The following is a 19,428-nucleotide window of genomic DNA, read 5'->3' as shown; positions in this document are numbered from 1 at the left end:
CAAGTCTGCTGCCAACTCTGCCTGACGTATGTAGGCCTCTGCCCCTTCTCTGTGCACGTCCTGGCACTTCCCTGCCTGACATACTTAGTGCGTTTATGAGGGTATAGAACAGCAGCAGGCGATTACTTACGGCTGTCCTTTCAATGTATATAGGCCCTAGATAGAATAACAGTTACTAAATAGCACACTCCTTTGTTGTATGTATGCCCTTTGCAATGATGAGCGCACTGGTATGCGTATTTCTACGCAGAAAAAACACTTTTTTTTTTAAATACACCAGCAGGTGTAGACTAATGTGTGGAATAGCACTGGATTTAGCACAGAGACCGAATAACAGGTAGTAAATAGTAGACTACTTGGTTCTATGTATGCCCTTTTCAATGATGAGCGCACTGTTAAGCGTATTTATACGCATAAAAAAAATATTTTTTTGTTGTATACACCAGCCGGTGTATACTAATGTGTGGAATAGCGCTGAATTTAGCACCGAGACAGAAATACAGGTACTAAATAGTACACTACTTGGTTGTATGTTTGCCCTTTGCAATGATGAGCGAACTGTTAAGCGTATTTGTACGCAGGAAAAACTTTTTTCTTCTTCAATACACCGGCAGGTGTATAACGTGTGGTATAACACTGAATTTAGCACAGAGACAGAAAAAAAGGTAGTATATGGTGTGCTATTTGCTTGTATGTAGGCCCTTTGAAATGATAAGGCCACTGAAAAAGCGTATTTGTACGCAAAAAAAACTTTTTTTTCTTTAATACACTGGCAGGTGTATAACGTGTGGTATAACACTGAATTTAGCGCAGAGACAGAAAAAAGGTCGTATATGGTACGCTATTTGCTTGTATTTAGGCCCTTTGCAATGATAAGGCCACTGTTAAGCGTATATGTACGCAGGAAAAACTTTTTTTCTTTAATACACCGGCAGGTGTATAATGTGTGGTATAACACTGAATTTAGCACAGAGACAGAAAAAAATGTAGTATATGGTACGCTATTTGCTTGTATGTAGGCCCTTTGCAATGATAAGGCCACTGAAAAAGTGTATTTGTACGCAGGAATTTTTTTTTTTCTTTAATACACCAGCAGGTGTATAACATGTGGTAGAACACTGAATTTAGACAGAGTAACAGGTGAAAATGGTAAAAAGGCACTAAAGTCCACACTAATATGACCTATTTCTGAACAGCAACAGGACCCAACAGTGCAGCACCACAGAAAAAAAATCCAGGGATTAAACCCTAAATTGCACTCTGTCACACAATTCTGAGCAGCAGAAGATTTCTGGAGCAAAAAAAAACTCAATTGGGCTGAAAAATTAGGAGATAAGATGCTTCAGAAAGTTCCGGCAGCTTGGAGATCTGTAAGAGGCAGCTGACAGCTATCTGCCCCTCTCTGCTGCAATGCTCAATAACGTGAATAGGAGGTTTAGCTATCAATGATCCTTCTCAGTGTTACAGCAAAGTACTCTGCACTCCTGCCTTTCCCTAATGCTGATGTGACTAGCAGTTGCAGTGTAATGCTGTGGTATGAGCTATTCACACACACGCAGTCCCGTCCTCTCTATCTGAGTGCATAGATGAAATGAAGAGAGGCAAGATGGCCACCGATTATATAGGGGCTGTGACATCACAGGGGTCAGTGAACACTGATAGGCTGCATCTCACATGTGGTTCAGGGTCAGCCCGCCTATCTTCATTCCCGCCGCTGTTTCCCGCCCTCTCATAATCCCTTCCCCATGTACTCACATGTGGATCCGCCATCTTAGGTCTCCAATAGCCAGGAACACTGTAAAATGGAGTTTAATGAAGCGATTTGTGCGATAGAATCGCAGCGATATTCGTATTCGTTGCGAATCAAATTTTTCATGAAATTCGTAACGAATTCGGGTTCGTCAACTTCGATTCGCTCATCTGTATTACTGACCAAATAGTTTATGAAACTTATACTTTAAGATGTCTACTTTTTTTTTTCCAAAGTAAGTTTTTATTGATTTTATGTCAAGAAAAAGCAATAACAACTTTAACAATATCATGCGAGGCCGTTAGGCGATGACAATCAATGAGTCAAATATAACAGTGCCAATGTCAAAAAAAAAAACAGAACATTGAGAATGTGAGATAAATGTTTCCATGGACACGATGGTCCTCAGGGGAGTCACTACTACTCTCAGGGGTTCTATGGTGTCTTGACTAGTGGGCCCCAGGGGTCGTACTAAGTCTATCCAGTTGGAGGAAATTTGTAAGTATGTGAGCAACCTAGTCTATTGCATGGACCTGTATGGATTGGGTAAGGTCCAGCGGGAGACCGCACGGGTCCACGAGTGGTCTGTATACCCCAGGGAGCATACTCAGGTAGATCATGGGGGAGCGTGACCAAGAAAACATTTACCTTGGGCCTCGGTAAGGGAGGATACCTAACCACAATAGGGTGATGATAAAGACATGTGGGAAGGGATAAGGCAGGAAATGAGAAAGAAATAAGAAAAAGAACAAAGCCAGGGAGGAAGAGAAAAAGAGCAAGATAGAGGGAGAGAAGGGACGAGGGGGGTGGGAGGGAAAGAGAGAGGTCCGGTGAGAGCAACATATACATTCAACAATCCGAAGTAAAAGTCAATTCGGGCACGAACTCCGGTCGTCACCCGGGCACCTGGTGGGGAGGATCGGTGTAAACACCGAGGTACAGTAAGCAATGGCAGCAGGCGGTGTATCACGAGGCCACGTGCAGGGCTTCAAAACTGTGTGAGGACATAAACTCTGACCAGGGTCTCCAGATAGAATAGAAACGGTCGATTTGTTTACGGGAGTCAGCAATCAGTTCCTCCATTCTATGTAGGTGGGATACTTCTTTAAGCCAGTCTGAGACTGAAGGAGGCACACGTGAACGCCATAGGCGGGGGATTACAGTCCTGGCAGCCAGGAGGAGGAAATGGAGTAGTCTGGAGGTGGGTTTGTGCAATTGTTCCGGCAAAATGGACAGTAAGATCATCTTGGGTTCTCTAGGCACCCGAGCCCCAGTCAATCTGGATATAATGTCCAATGTCTGTTCCCAAAAGGATGTCAGGGCTGGACATGTAAGCCAGATATGGGTCATGGTGCCACCCGGTTCTCCACAACGCCAGCAGGTATCGGGGACATTCCGATACATGCGAGCAAGCAATGAGGGTACGCGATACCATCTTGCAAGTATCTTATAATTGAGTTCCTGTGTTTTGCAGGAGATGGAGGATCGGTGACACCATGAGAAGGCTTGTCTCCACTCCGAGCTCGTGATCTGACAATCTAATTCTCTTTCCCATGCATTGCAAAAGGACGGGGGTGATGTGGAGGTTGCGTCAAGGAGGTGCGTGTATAAGGTGCTGACAGATTTACATATTGGAGTAGCAGAGGTACAAAGTTGTTCGAATGGTGTGAGGGGTCTATACAGGGCCATTCTGTCTCTTTGCGAATTATGAAAATGCGTGAGTTGGGCATATTGGAAGGTCTGCGTGAAGGTAGGAGGGGTGGGGATGTGCAAGAGATCTGATAGGGATCGTAATTCATTGTGGGATATTAAGTCTCGAAGCATTGGGGCTTCGTTTCTAGAGAAGGAGAGGAAGGAGTGAGAGTGTTGACCCGGTGGAAAGGCCGGGTTGCTAAAGAGGGGTGATAATGGGCCAGGAGAAGGGATGAAATGCATATGGGACAGGTAAGTTTTATATGTCCTAAGTACCGATCCTGCGACTGGAGGTATATTCGGGGGTGTGGTTTTAATAGTCAAAAGGCCAGGTGTCCACAACAGTGTCTTGACGTCCGCTCCCATGGCCCTACTTTCAAAAATCACCCATTGTTTTTTTGATCTGTGGTGGAAGCCATCTAAGACCCTATTGAGGACCGTGGCTAGATAGTATAGAGTCAGATCTGGTAACGCTAGACCCCCATCTCTTTTCCTACGTATTAAGGTCTGTCGCGCCAGTCGGGGGTGCCGCCGTGCCCAGACAAAGCCAGACTGGATCGCAGCCACCTCTCTGAAAAAGGAGCGGGGCAGATATAGTGGTATGCAGGAGAATAAATAAAGCATACGTGGGAGGAGATTCATTTTCAGTATGTTGACCCTACCCAGCCACGAAAAGTCTCTGCACTCCCATCTGGCCAGGTCTGCGCGTAACGTTTGTAAAAGTGGGGCGTAGTTCAGTCGGTATGTATCGATGTGGTTCCTGGGTACCTGAATGCCCAGATACTTAAGTGAGTGCGTTTGCCATTTAAACGGGTAGGAAGCCATCAGGGACTTCACAATCGTGGGGGGGAGCGTAATATTCATGGCCTCACATTTGGATGGGTTAATCTTATAATTGCTATAACTAGAGTACCTGCGAATGGTGGTCAACAGTGAGGGTAGTGAGAGCAATGGGGAGGACAGGAACAGGAGGAGGTCATCTGCATATGCAGAGCATTTATACTGGCATTGAGAGAGTGCTATCCCCTGAATGTCCGGGTTCCGTCTGATGTCCACGAGAAGATGCTCCATACATAGAACATACAAGAGCGGGGAGAGGGGACAGCCCTGCCTCGTACCATTCCTAATTCTGAAGGGGGCAGAAAGTTGGCCATTAATTCGTATCTGCGCCATAGGATCAGTATAGAGTGCTTTAATACGCCCCAGCATAAGGGGACCTAGGCCTACCTGTAATAAAGCGGCTTCCATGAACTCCCAGTCCACCCGATCAAAAGCCTTCTCTGCATCCAACGAGAGCAACATCAGGGGGAGGTGTTGTCTCTGAGCATAATGTATAGTCGAGAACGCTCGCATGGTGTTATCACGCGCCTCTCGACCCCTTACAAAGCCCACTTGATCAGGGTGGACCAGAGAATCCATGTGGTCCGCCAGTCTGTTTGCCAACAGCTTCGCGAAAATCTTGGCATGAACATTAATCAAGGAAATAGGGCGGTAGCTGGGGCATAATAAAGGGTCTTTCCCCTCCTTGGGTATTACTGTCACAAATGCTCGTAAGAAGGAGGGCGGGAGTGGCGATCCAGGTGCGACCTCATTGAATGCCGAGAGGAGCGGGAATAGCAATTCAGAACGAAGTGTCTTGAAGAACTTCGCGGTGTAGCCATCCGGGCCAGGGCTCTTTCCGGCCGGTAGTGCCGAAATCACTAACTCCAGCTCCTCAGGGGTGAAAGGGGCCTCCAGTGTTTGGATGGTTTCAGGTGGCAGAGACGGGAGTGCCGTGTCATCTAAGTATGCCTGTAGTGAGTGCGGGTCTGAGGAGGGATTAGAGAGGGCAGACGGACGAGGGAGGTTATATAGACCATTATAATAGTTCTGAAATGCGGCCAGTATGTCAGGGGTGAGGTGGGTAGTGGAGCCCGAAGGAGAATGGATAGCAGGGATATAAGTGGAGGAGCGTTTATTCCTAAGGGCAGAGGCTAATAGTCTACCGGATTTATTGCCCCATTCATAGAAGACTTTACCCGTGAGTTGTTTATAATGTCGATGTTTAGTAGTTAGCAGGGTCAGGAGTTCATGGCGTATTCGTATAAGCTCCCTGTAAACTGTATCTTGTTGTGAGGCTTTGTGTTGTGTCTCTAGTCTATGTAATGACTGTGATAAAGAGAGAAACCTAGCGGACGCTTCCCTCTTAAGCCTTGCCCCATGTTTCATCAGAACACCCCTAAGTACACATTTCAAAGTATCCCATTTTATAGCTGAAGAAGTGGGGTCTGATGAGTGATCTAGTGTAAACTGATGTATTGAGGATTTGAGTTCTTGGAGGCACAATGTGTCCAATAGTAGCGATTCGTTTTGCCTCCATGAAGAGTGAGGTTTGGCAAAGGAGGGGATAGAGAATGTGCAGAACACAGGAGCGTGATCAGAGTGGGTCATAATTCCAATGGAGGCCATGGAGATATTGGTGAGAAGGTGGTGCGGGAAGAATATGTAATCAAGCCTACTGTAAGATTGTCTAGGGTGCGAATAGAAGGTGTAATCCCTACCTTCCGGGTGAAGCGCTCTCCAAGCGTCGCTAAGCTGTAACGTGTGTAGTTTCTGGCGTAGTGCCCTAAGTTTGGCATGGGATAGCGTTGAGTGACCCGAGGAGGTATCGCATGAGGGGAAGAGCGGGACGTTCATATCTCCACACAGAATTATGGAGCCCGTGACAAATGACGATAGAGTGTCCAGAGTACGATGCAGGAAGGTGATTTGGGAGTGGTTGGGGGCGTATATGGAAGCTATTGTGAAATTACGGTCCGCAATTGTGCAATTCAGTAAGACATAGCGGGCGTTAGGATCTATTAAGGAAGAGGTGACTTTTATGGGGAGTGATCTGTGGAAAGCAATTGACACCCCCTTCGTTCTGGCCTCCGGATTGGTACTATGGTACCAATTCGGATAGTACCGGGAGTTAAGTGTCGGGAGATGTCCCTCCTTAAAATGAGTCTCCTGAAGCGTCAGGATGTGTACTTTCTGTCTGTGAAAAGAATATAAGGTTTGAGCTCTCTTTTCAGGTGTGTTGAAGCCCTGCACGTTAATAGATGCTATCTTAATGTCAGCCGCCATTGCATATAAGATGGGTGTAAGGACCACTTACCCCGGTGCCCAGGTGACGTCCAGACCCTCAATCCGAACAGGAGTATAGCAGGAAACGCTTCAGACCTAAAATTGAGAACAAAACAGAGGAAGGAGTGAGGAGCAGAGGAGTGAAGGAAGGAGGTGGAGGGAAGACACAGCAGCTGGCGCATAGACACTCCAGCAAGGGGACTAAAGAGAACGGCCATAAGGGCCCAAAACCAAGCCAGGACCAGCCTAGCAAGGATCCTAATGGGGGAAACATGGAAAGCGCGACAGCCGAGAATAGGTGGTCGCAAAACAGTTATCATCAAAAAATAAAAAATAAAATAAAATGTGAGCAAGGGCCAGACTAAGGCCGGGGCCTAATGATTCTATATGTGACCACTCATCCCTGTGGCAGGGAGGAGGGTACGCTAAGTTACGGGCAGATGGCTACTAGGTGGGCATTAAACCCTATGGAGGCCAATGGACAGTGGGTCATGGGGAGGAAGAACAGAGTTACGAGCAGTTTCAATGTACAGCAGTATGAGAACAGGTAGAAACGAGGACCGAAACTTCTTAAGAAAGACCGGTATTATATCTTAGAAAAGGTCAACAAAACACAGTGAGAACAAAATTACGTATGGCATTCCAGAGAGTCCAGTAGAAGGATCAGTAGCTCAGAGTCTTCTGAGGGTCCTTCAGAAGGGTACCAAACAACGGGGCATGCAGGTCCACTCCGCAGCTTTCAGGTCTTCCTTTTCTGTCGTTGGGGAAGTGGGGTCGTCTGTCGCTGTGCACCGTACCCCTGAGCGGCATGTGATCTGTGGATAGGGGGTGGATCAGTTCCAGAATAGAGCTGCTCCCATTCGGGGAGGTGGATTGGCGGGAGTTTAAAGGTGTGCAGAAAGTTGAGAAGATCATCCGGGCGTCTCAAGGTAGCCATGGTTGTGCCATGGTGGGCTATCAGGGCAAAGGGGTAGCCCCACTTGTATTGAATCTGAGCGTTGAGAAGGGTTTGTAGTAATGGCTTCAGTGTTGCCCTCAGTCGAAGTGTTCGAAGGGAGAGATCCGGGTAGAGTTGCACCAGTGACCCATTGTAGGTGAGAGTCTTTAGGGTACGGGCGTTTCTCATGATCGCATCCTTTTGAGTGTAGTGGTGTACCCGACATATGACATCTCTAGGCTTGTTCGGGTCAGGATTCTTTGCTTTAAGTGCACGGTGTACTCTATCAAGTTCAATCAGGTTGTCTGGAGGTTTTTGAAGGACTTCATTAAGCAAGCGTTGCACCGTTTTTTCCAGCTCCTGTGGTTTTACTGATTCAGGTAGGCCCTTAAGCTGTATGTTATTCCTGCGGTTACGATTATCAATGTCGTCCAGGTGTTCAATTGTCGCAGATTGCTGTAGGGATAGGCGTTTAGTAGAGTCCTGTAGGGATTGTATCTGATTAGTAACAGACGATTGGAAGTCTTCTAGGGTTTGGACCCTGGCTTGCAGACTCGAGATCTCTGCTTTAACCGGCACAAGGTCACTCTTCCATGCAGCTTTCAGGTCAGATGCCAGTGAGGCCATATCCGCTTTAGTTGGCAGCAGTGCGAGCAAGGCCTGTAATTCAGGATGACCTTTGAGGGTATTGACCGCTGCTTCAGGAGAGGGTAAGACAGCATCAACGATCCCTTTAGGTGGAGAGGTCCAGACACCTCCATGTGGGGAATGTGGTTTCAGCTTCTGAGAGTGAGGCAAGCGTTTCGGGCAAGAGTGTGAGTCATCAGAAGAAGAATAGCTGGATCTGCCCGTTTTGCCAGTGGACGTTTTCAGGGGTGTCTTAAATAGCTTCTTTTTTGCTGGAGGGCTTTCTCCCCAGTAGTCTGGGGTGTCAGTGTCAGAGGAAGAGTCGCAGGAGTTTTTATCTGGGTCAGATCCCGCAACCTCCATTTCAGTTGCCCAGTCCTGCACATTTCGGGGTGGGGGACCCGGGGCCCTGGGAGAACCAGGGGATAGGTGTTGGGGCCCAGAATCTGTGTTCATTTCAGAGCTGGAAGGGACACCCCCAAGAACTGTGAAGGGGGATCCTGTTTTTCCCAGGGAGGAAGAAGTGGGTGGCCTCATGGACTCCCTCTGTGATAGATGGTGGTCTGAAAGGTCAGGATTAGGAGCCTTTGATGAAGACCCACAGCATGGGGATTCAGAAGCATTCCGGGTGGGATGGGGCCTCTGAGGTGGAGGAGGATTATCCCGACCCCCGTGGCGGCGTGTTGCTGAGGAGGCCTCCCCTGCTATGTCTGCCGAGGGAGAGGCACCTGCGGGGGAAGCAGAGGCGGGTAGATGCTGCGTGGAGACCGGAGGCTGCTTAGGGTCTTCCCGTGGGAGCAGTGTGGTCATAAGGGGCTGCCCAGTACCCAGTGGAGCGAGAGGTGAGGAATGCTCCGTACCTGTGGATTGCGGGTGAGTGTCCACTGTTGTTCCCGCGGTCTGTCTCTGTCGGTCCTGTACGGGTCTCCCCACTAGAGCTAAGGCGGTAGAGGAGAGGTGAGCAGGCTCAGGGCTTGTTGTTGCTGCGCACAGAGCCGGGGCCAGAGCTTCACTTCCGGCTGCGCCATTACTGCTATCGGCTCCGTTGTTCGGGGCTTCCCCGCATGCAGCCCAGAAGGATGAAAGAACGCAGAAATCAGGTGCGAGGGGTCCCCGGAGGGTTGAGGCAGCTGCTGGTGCTGTTTGTTCTGTCGGCGCCTTCCCATAACCCGTCGTAGTAGCCCGTTATCTACCGGCCCAGGCAGGAGCTCTCAGGGTGCACGTCTAGCAGCCAGCGCGCCAAGCCACGCCCCCCCAGATGTCTACTTTATTTTGACAGCATGTTTTTTGTTTTTAATTAACATTTGAAATGATTTAGAAGCCTAACAATTTAATTTGAAATGTAGAAAATTTAGAAAATTTGAAAAGTACATCTTTTTTTTATGTGCTATGCAAGGTTTGCCGAAATTTGAAGGTGGTAGAACATAGGAACACCCCCCAAATGACCCAATTTTAAAAACTAGACCCCTCAAGGTATTCGCTAGAGGGTACAGTGAGTATTTTAACACCACAGTTTTTTGGCAGGAATTATTACATTGTCAGTGTTAAAAATTAGAATTTTTTATTTTTTCACAAATGCATCATTTGTGGGGCATATTTACTGTACATCACTTCTGATATTGCAAGAAATGCACTATATATTTTATTAAGCTGCTCGCCCAGTGTTTGGAAATCCCCCCACTTAGGCCATATTTGGTTCCTTGGCGGCGTGGTAGGACCCAGAAGGAGAGAAGCGCCATTTGGCTTTCAGGGCATCATTTTATGCCGAATGGATTATAGGCCACACTTCATGCCTGCAAAGGGTTTTAGCTATGAGAACCATACAGAACGGCCACAAGTGACCCCATTTTGGACACTACACCCCTCAAGAAACGTAACAAGGGCTACAGTGAGCCTTAACACCTTACAGGTGTTTGACGACTTTTCATTAAAGTTGGATGTGTAAATGAAAAAATAAATTTTTCACTAAAATGCTGTTTTTTCCCCAAATTTAAAATTTTTACAAGGGGTAATAGGAGAAGATGACCCCCAAAATTTGTAACCTCATTTCTTCTGAGTATGGAACTACCCCATATGTGGATGTAAAAGTGCTCCGCGGGCGAACTACAATGCTCAGAAGAGGAGGACCACCATTGAACTTTTGGAGAGAGAATTCTATTGGAATAGAAGTCGGGGGCCATTTGCATTTACAAAGCCCCCCATGGTGCCAGAACAGTGGACCCCCACATGTGACCACATTTTGGAAACTACACCCCTCACAGAATTTAATAAGGGGTGCATAGAGCATTTATACCCCACTGGCGTTTGACAGATCTTTGGAACAGTGGGCTGTGCAAATGAAAAATTAAATTTTAAATTTTTACGCACCACTTTTCCAAAAATCTGTCAGACACCTGTGGGGTGTAAAGGCTCCCTGTACCCCTTATTAAATAATGTGAGGGGTGTAGTTTCCAAAATGGAGTAACATGTGTGGGGGGGGGGTACTGTTCTGGCACTATGGGGACTTTGTAAACACACATGGCCTTCAATTTCGGACACATTCTCGCTCCAAATTCCCAATGGCGCTCCTTCTCTTCTGAGCATTATAGTTCGCCCCAGAGCACTTTACATCCACATATGGGGTATGTTCTTACTCAGAAGAAATGGGGTTACAAATTTTAGGGGGCTTATTTCCTATTCTCCCTTGTCAAAATGAAAAATTTAGGGTAACACCAGCATTTTAGTGAAAAAAAATTTTCTTTCATTTTTACATGAAATTTTAACGAAAATTCGTCAAACACCTGTGGGGTGTTAAGGCTCACTATACCCCTTGTTACATTCCATGAGGTGCGTAGTTTCCAAAATGGGATCACATGTGGGTATTGATTGTTTTGCGTTTATGTCAGAACCGCTGTAAAATCAGCCACCCCTGTGCAAATCACCAATTTAGGCCTCAAATGTACATTGTGCGCTCTCACTCCTGAGCCTTGTTGTGCGTCCGCAGAGCATTTCACGCCCACATATGCAGTACAGTAACCCCCCGACATGCAATGGCCCCGACATATGATCAAATCGACATACGATGGCCTCTCAGAGGCCATCGCATGTCGATGTCAGCATCGACAAACGATACTTTTATATGTCGGTGCTGTTTCTTTCTTACCTTTATTGATTTTAATACGTGGAGGTGTGTAAACTCCATATGTTAATGCGCCTTGAACATTTTCCATGCAGCATTAGGGTTGTACCTGTGAGGCCATGCAATTATATCAGCCAACTTGGGTGGAGCTTGTAGCCTCTCTCCCCCCTTCCATTGTATGTGTGCTTAGTCACGCTGGAGGGAACTGGGAGCAGGCTGCATGTCGACCTAGTGCTGCTGTAATTGCCCACTGGCCCCTGGTTTTTGCTTATTAAGCACAGGTAGGTTAGCGTTAGGTCCCGTGCCATCTGAGAAACCTTGGCGTTGGTGTGCGGGCTCTGGTGTGTCCTTAATATAAGGATACACTGGCGAATGTCTCAATTTTAACATCAGTGTTGAGGGATTAGCCAATGTCATTGTATACATCTACCACAGTAGTGCACCTAAATTTCTGTATTGTATTATTCTAATTGTTACACATCCACACCGTTTATCTGGTGTAGGATTCTACTGTTGCACTTGTAGTCCGCTGCAGGCATCCTCCATTGTATGCATTTTTATGCTGGGGATCGCCCCTAGTAACGGACTACAAGGGCAGGATCTGCTCCCCCAGTATATATGCACAACTGCATTTGGGGTTGAGCACCTCCAGCCTTTTAAGACCACGTTTTTTGTTGTTGTTTATTGATTTTACAAATATGTTAAATATTTAGTTTTTAGTATTTCTATACAGTAACCCCCCGACATGCGATGGCCCCGACATATGATCAAATCGACATACGATGGCCTCTCAGAGGCCATCGCATGTCAATGTCAGCATCGACATACTATGCTTTTATATGTCGGGACAATCGCATTAACTGCTATCCGACAGCGCAAAATGCTTAAGCTGCTGTCGGATAGCAGTTTAAGCATCCTGGACAGGTTCACTTACTTATCCCCGCTGCTCCAGGTCCACATCGTGATCCTCCGGCGTTTTGTGCATCTTCTCCGGGGTCCGGGCCTCGCTTTCCGGCGTCGCAACGTAATAACGTCACCAGAAAGCGAGGCCCGGACACCGGAGAAGATGCGGAAAAAGCCGGAGGATCCCGAAGAAGATGCCGGAGCAGCGGGACAGCATCGGGAGCCCCTGGGACAGCATCGGGAGTGGTGAGGACCAGGTCCGGAGCGGCGGGGACAGGTGAGTATAACTTCCTATACTTTACATTGCACGAATCCCTCAACATACGATGGATTCGACAAACAATGGGTCGTTTGGAACGAATTACCATCGTATGTTGAGGGACCACGGTATGTCCGTACTCAGGAGAAATTGCGTTACAAATTATTTTTTTCTTTTTACCACTTGTGAAAATTAAAAATATGGGACAACACCAGCATGTTAGTGTAAAAAATTTAAAAAAATTACACTAACATGCTGGTGTAGACCCCAACTTTACCTTTTCATAAGGGGTAAAAGGAGAAAAAAACACCAAAATTTGTATGGACATACCCCATATGTGGCCCTAAACTATTTCCTTGAAGTACGGCAGGTCTCGAAAGCGAGAGATCGCCATGCGCATTTGAGGCCTATTTTGGGGATCTGCCTCTGCCCCCAAAATACCCTACGGCAGTGTTTCGCAAATAGGATGTCTCCAGCTGTTGCAAAACTCCCAGCATGCCTTGACAGTCAGTGGCTGTCCGGCAATGCTGGGAGTTGTTGTTTTTCAACAGCTGGAGGCTCTTTTTTGGAAACTTTTCCGTACAAGACATTTTTTTTTTATTGGGGGGGACTGTGTAGGGGTATATGTAGTGCTTCACTTTTTATTTTGTGTAGGTGTAGTGTAGTGTTTTAGGGTACATTCACATGGTTGGGTTTACAGTGAGTTCCCCGCTGGGAGTTTGAGCTGCAGCCAAAAATTAGCCGCATCTCAAACTTGCAGCGCAAAAATCACTGTAAACCTGCCCGTGTGAAAAACCTCCAGCTGTTGCAAAACTACAACTCACAGCATGCACTGACAGACCATACATGCTGGGTGTTGTAGTTATGCAACAGCTGGAGGCACATTGGTTGCGCAACACTGAGTGTTTGTTACTTAACTCAGTGTTATGCAACTAGTGTGCCTCAAGCTGTTGCAAAACTAGAACTCCCAGCATGTACAGTCTGTGCATGCTGGGAGTTGTATTTTTGACACAGCTGGAGGCACACTGGTTGCGAAACACTGAGTTAGGACACAAACTCTGTTTCTCAACCAATGTGTCTCCAGCTGTTGCAAAACTGCAAAACTCAGCATGCATTGACAGTCGAAGGGCATGCTGAGAGTTGTAGTTTTGCAACAGCTGGAGGCACACATCTACAACTCCCGGCATGCCCTTTGGTAGTCTGTGCATGCTGGGAGTTGTAGTTATGCAACAGCTGGATGCACCCTTTTTCATAGAAAAAATGTGCCTCCAGCTGTTGTATAACTACAACTCCCAGCATGCACAGACTACCAAAGGGCATGCTGGGAGTTGTAGTTGGGACTCCAGCAAAACTACAACTCCCAGCATGCCCTTTGGCTGTGCATGCTGAGAGTTGTTGCTAAGCAACAGCAGGAGGTGAACAGGCCTCACCTCCTGCTGTATCCTGCCGCTTGCACCATGACCATCGCCGCTCCTGCCACCTGGACCACCACCGGTCTTGAGGGGATCCCTGCCGGACCAGGGAAAGGTAGGAGACCACCGCCGGCACCGATCTCCGCCCAGCATTACAGTGATTGATCGGTCGTTCCGACCGATCAATCACGTGATCGTGAGGCGGTACCTGTGCTACCTCACTCCTGCTGGGTCCTTAAGGGGTTAATGCTTTGGAATACTTAGTATTCCAAAGCATTGCAGATATATGCTGCCTGCTAGTTTTACCCCAGCAGGCAGCATATCAGGATGTGCCTCTGACACGTCCTGACAGGTAATAACCGGGGCAGACCTGTGGGTCATTGTAAAGACCCCCGGCTGCCCAGGTAACCAGCAGCACCCCGCAATAGTTGCGGGGTGCTACAGGAGAGAAACAGAGGGAGCCCGCTCCCTCTGCCAAAACTCCTTACAGCTCGCGGTCGCTTCCGACCGTGCCTGTAATGGTTAAATTGCCGGGAAGGAAGTTTTCTTCGGTCCCTGCAGTGCGGCAGGTCCTCTCCCACCGGGGATCACACACAGCACCCTGCGATCGCGCTGTGGGGTGCTGCATTGGTGAAATAGGTAGCTCCCTCCCTCTGTCATAACGCTTACAGCCAGCGGTCACTTCCGACCGCGTATGTAAGAGTTAAACTGTAAGGGAACGCTCTGATTGGTCCTAGCCCGGTAGCAGTGACCCTCAGCTGTCTGTGACAGTCTGTTTCTTATCAGTTTCCTCCCACAAATAATACATTTTAGTTTTTTAAGTACATTTCATGATAAAGATGAAAGGTGTCATTAAAAAGTACAACTGGTCACGCAAAAAAATTTAATAAACAAATAAAAGTTAGGCTAATTTTCCACTTTTTTTTTCTTGCCCAAAAAAAAAAAAAAAAGCCAAAAAAGTCAGAAAAAATGCCAATGCATTTTCCTGTGTTTTGTCATTTTTTTTCTTGCTTTTTTTGCCTTTGTGTGGAAACAGCATTTTTGCCCCCTTTGGCAGCTTCCCTGTGGGTGGTTTTTTAAGAATTTTATTGGGTACCAAAAAAAAAGGAAAAAAAAGATGCAATAGGGATGAAAAAAATTGTAGTTAGCGAAATGTTTATTTTTTAGAACAAAATTTTTAGTAATTTTCAAAAAGGGACCAATTTTAATTAATTTTGTGAAACTTATTAATAATGTATTTTAATTATGTGTTTTATAAAGTGTGTTATTTTTTTTAAAACTTTATTTTCTTTAGTCATTATTTAGGTACTACTACTACTACTCCCTGATAGTACCTGATCGCCCCGGGTGTCAGGAGTGATCAGGAGAGATGTGATCATCCTTTGTATTCCTGAGATGCGGAGTGGCTCTCTACAGAAATTAGAAATTCCCATCACTGATTCAAATTTGCCGCTCAGAGTAGTGATTGGCAGGATGGTGAAAGCATATTACCGCTCTGAGCAGCATATATGAATCAGTGATGTGAATTTCTATTCACATCACTGGCTGGCCGTATACAGCAGAGAGATGCGGAGCGCAGAAGAGAGCAGCTCCACATCTCAGCAATATAATGGACGATCACATCAGGTGTCTGGAGTGACACCCGCTGCGATCTGTCCCTTACTGCAGGTACTACTGCTCCCAACATGGAGCACACTCTGCTTCATTCTGGGAGTTGTAATTCCTGTACTAATAGACAGATCGCAGTGGGTATCACTCCTGACACCCATTGCGATCCTCCTGTATAATCTACAGAAGTCGGCGGCAGGGCCGCACTTCTCCCTCCCTTGCCCGGCACTGTACTCTGTGATGTAAAGTTCCCTTCCCATCATGTGATTGTCCGGAACCATCTGGCCAATAAAAGCTCTGAGCGGAAAATATGAAAACTGTGAAAAGGGGATGTCGATAGATACCTGTGATGGAAAATGAATACACAATTTGAAGGCATTTACTAATAAATGCTATTTTTGGGGGAAAATTCCACAAAAACTGCATCATGAAGATGAGGCAACAATTTTGAGATTTCTGCCTAAAAAGGTTAAAAGAGTATTGTAGGCATCATCTAGGGATCAACATGTACCTATTTACTCCCAGCTAACATCTAACCACAGTGATAAAAAAAAAGCAAGAAAAAAAAAACGCATCCATGCAGTATGTTTCTAGTGGCTCTTTTATATGGGCAGATTTTACAGACTACAAAAATCTACAGCTGAGAGCCTAGCGCCATTCAAACTCACAGTGGAAGCATGTTGCTAACACACAATGAAATCCACCTGTGTGAACGAGCCCTATGGGTAGGAACACATGTTGCAGTTATGATGCAGCTGGAGAGGGGACCTTTCCCTTCCAGCTACATTCACCTCTGCCTTTGGCACATTTTTTGTATTTGCAACATGTTTCTTCCCTATATCTGGAAAAATGCTATGTGTAAAACCACCTTATTACAAGGTATTTGCAAAAAAGAATGAGAATGTAGCTGAACTGACTTTGCCAACACACATGTTGTTGTTAAAGAACTATGCATCTGTGTTAACAAACTCAGCTCCGCTACATCAGATTTAAATTTGTGCCCTCATGACAGAGATTTCTTTGGGTCCTTGCTTGCATTTTATCGCAGAAGCCAAAAGGTATGCCCATCAAGGATGCAAGTATATGAAGTACATATGGCAGAGCCAGATGCTTCCACACAGATGTATATTGCTTCAATAAAAACATCTGGATTCATCTGGCTCTATCAGTATTACAAGACAGAGTTCGGGTAAAAAGACCACTTGCTATGTGTAGGATTTGAAGCTGAATCAGGTCTACAGGTAGATAAGCAACATAATACGATAAGAGGGCATAAGTCTTAAAGGGGTACTACGCCCATAGACATCTTATCCCCTATCCAAAGGATATGGGATAAGATGTTTGATTGCTGGGAACCCCCATGATCTCTCCTGCAGCACCCCGTGTCATCTGCTGCATGGAGCAAAGTTCGCTCCGTGTCTGATGACGGGGGATACAAGGGCCGTAGTATCGTGATGTCACGACCCTGCCCCCTCGTGACGTCACACCCCGCCCACTCAATACAAGTCTATGGGAGTGGGCGTGACGTCCGCATTGAGACTTGCATTGAGGGGGTGGGGTTGTGACGTCACAGTACTCTGGCCCCTGTATCGCCTGTCATCAGGCACGGAGCCAACTTCGCTCCGTACAGCAGATGACATGGGGTGCATCAGAAGAGATCGCGGGGGTCCCGCCGCTGGGAACCCCGACTATCTCTCCTGCAGCACCACGTGTCATCTGCTCCTTTGGATAGATGTGAAGATGTCTAGGGGCGGAGTACCCCTTTAAGCAATAACATTGTAAATTAATAGCATTAAACCTTTGGGCTAGTTCTCTTTAAACCATACTGTAACTTACTTTCCTTATTGTATATCACATATTGCATAAGTATACTCATGTATGCTCACTCACCTTATGTGCTTGACCTTCCTGGGCCCTTTTACCATCCCAGGCCCATCCTCTTTTTGTAAAGTAATTGACTGTAGCAAATTCAATAAGTGCTGAGAAAACAAATGCATAGCACACTGCCATAAACCAATCCATTGCGGTGGCATAAGCAACTTTGGGAAGAGAGTTCCGTGCACTTATACTTAACGTTGTCATTGTCAAAACAGTGGTGACCCCTAAAGACAGAAGATAAGTGATCAGACAAATTCTAAATTATGCTACAAGGTACAATAAATTGGAATCTGTCACATCATGTTATATAGTGTAACTAATCACAATGCCAAGAAGAGTTAAAAACACCTTCATAGTTATACTTTTAGATTTAGGAACTTCCGTTCATGAGCTGAGCAATTTGAATGTTTTTCACATATGAATAAAAAAGGAGCAGCAAGCACAGAGTACTGACCACCTCAAGTACACAGCACTACTATCACTTATAGCAGTGTTTCTCAAGCGCGGTCCTCAAGCACCCCCAACAGGTCATGTTTTCTGGATTTTAGCCTTTCACAGGTGATATAATTATGGTCAGTAAATCAGGCATCACCACAATTACATTAAGGGCACATTCCCACTTGGCGTTTACGCAGCGTATTTCACGCTGCACAAAATCTGCAGCAGCAGCGGGAAATCCGCTGCGTATCCCTCACTCAGCATACACACAAGGCTTTCCGGCGGCAGCCCTATGTGTGTAGTGAGTTTTGGAGGGCTGTGTGCCGGCATGACTGTGACGCGTGGCTCCACCTCCAAAACTCACTGCACACATCGGGCTGCCGCTGGAAAGCCTTGTGTGTATGGTGAGAGATGGATACGCAGTGTATTTCCCGCTGCTGCTGCAGATTTTGCGCAGCGTGAAATATGCTGCGTATATGCCAAGTGGGAATGTACCTTTACTGTGAAAGACTGAGGAAATCCTAAAAACATGACCTGTACTTGAGGACTGCACTTGAGAAACACTGTCCTATAGCACACAACATAGAGGCTGCCAATTAAATTTAGAGGTACATTTACATGTGTTTTCTGCTGTAGATTTTCCTACCTGTTGGGGGAGATTTATCAAAACCTGCACATAGGAAAAGTTGCTGATTTACCTATAGCAACCAATCAGATTGCTTCTTTCATTTTTGAAAAAGCCTCTGAAAAATTAAAGAAGCGATCTGATTGGCTATGGGCAACTCAGCAACTTTTCCTCTGGACAGGTTTTGATAAATCTCCCCCGTTGGCTCCACTTTCTGCTTAGGTGCATGTAAATTTGCTTATCTCACAAGCAGAAGTTCACAGTTAAAGGGGCTTTTAGACCCAATCTGGCAGTATGATCAGTTACACCATGTAAAAACAACAGACTACATTCAACACCCAGTTTAAAAAGGCTTATGTAGGGGAATAGTGGCGCAACTGCCCATAGCAACCAATCAGATTGCATCTTTCATTTTTTTAAGAGGCCTGTGAAAAATGAAAGAAGCGATCTAATGAGTTGCTTTGGGCAACTGCACCACTATTCCTCTACACAAGTTTTGATAATCTCACCAGAGGTCTGCCGATAAAAGAGTCTTTTGTTTTCCGGGAACATCATTCTCGTCCATTGACTGTTTGCTGTGACAGTTCAACTTTATATGATTAAATTGGACTGACTTACAATACCAGACACAGAACATGGATTAGTAGAGCCTTTTTATTTTTTTTTACATTTTGGGCAATTCAAATTAGGCTAAAGTCTTCACTTTATTTTATTTTTTTTGCAAAACGCCAAGAAAAACACCAATTCTGCCGCATGGAGTTTTTTGGCAAAAAATGCTGCAGCCAGATGTTAGCTGTGAACAAATTTCTAATTCCACTCTTTTTTCACTTTGGCGTTTTTTTAATCCTGTTGCCGCTTTTTCCCTTTTTTTTTTGCGTTTTTTCAGCTCCTTGGCGTTTTGAAAAAAACACTGTATGTCGCTCAAACCGGCGTTTTTAGTCAAAATCGTGGAAACGCCAAGAAAAACGATATATGGGGTTTATCTTTGGCGTTTTTTCCAGGCGATTTTTAATCTTTTTTGGACTTTAGCGATCCAAAAAAGTGATGGAGATACCTGTTTTGATTAAAATCTCGTA

At 46.0% G+C, this 19,428-nt stretch overlaps 1 protein-coding gene across 5 annotated transcripts in view; it reads right to left on the bottom strand.

The window, feature by feature from the left end:
• LOC130291604 (ras-related GTP-binding protein A) overlaps positions 1–19,428 on the bottom strand; it is a 1,042,086-nt gene that overhangs the window by 296,044 nt on the left and 726,614 nt on the right. For all 5 annotated transcript variants that reach the window (XR_008847980.1, XM_056540559.1, XM_056540557.1 and 2 more), the window contains one exon: positions 17,302–17,513. Coding sequence is in view for 4 of the 5 variants with exons in the window: in XM_056540559.1 (XP_056396534.1) it covers positions 17,302–17,513 (212 nt within the window). In the remaining variant the exon portion in view is untranslated. The remainder of the gene's footprint in view (positions 1–17,301; positions 17,514–19,428) is intronic.

The sequence above is a fragment of the Hyla sarda genome, chromosome 9 (assembly GCF_029499605.1).
Source record: "Hyla sarda isolate aHylSar1 chromosome 9, aHylSar1.hap1, whole genome shotgun sequence".
Taxonomy (NCBI): Eukaryota; Metazoa; Chordata; class Amphibia; order Anura; family Hylidae; genus Hyla; species Hyla sarda.
Note: the sequence above shows the minus strand (reverse complement) of the source record. Positions and strands in the feature narration are given on the sequence as shown.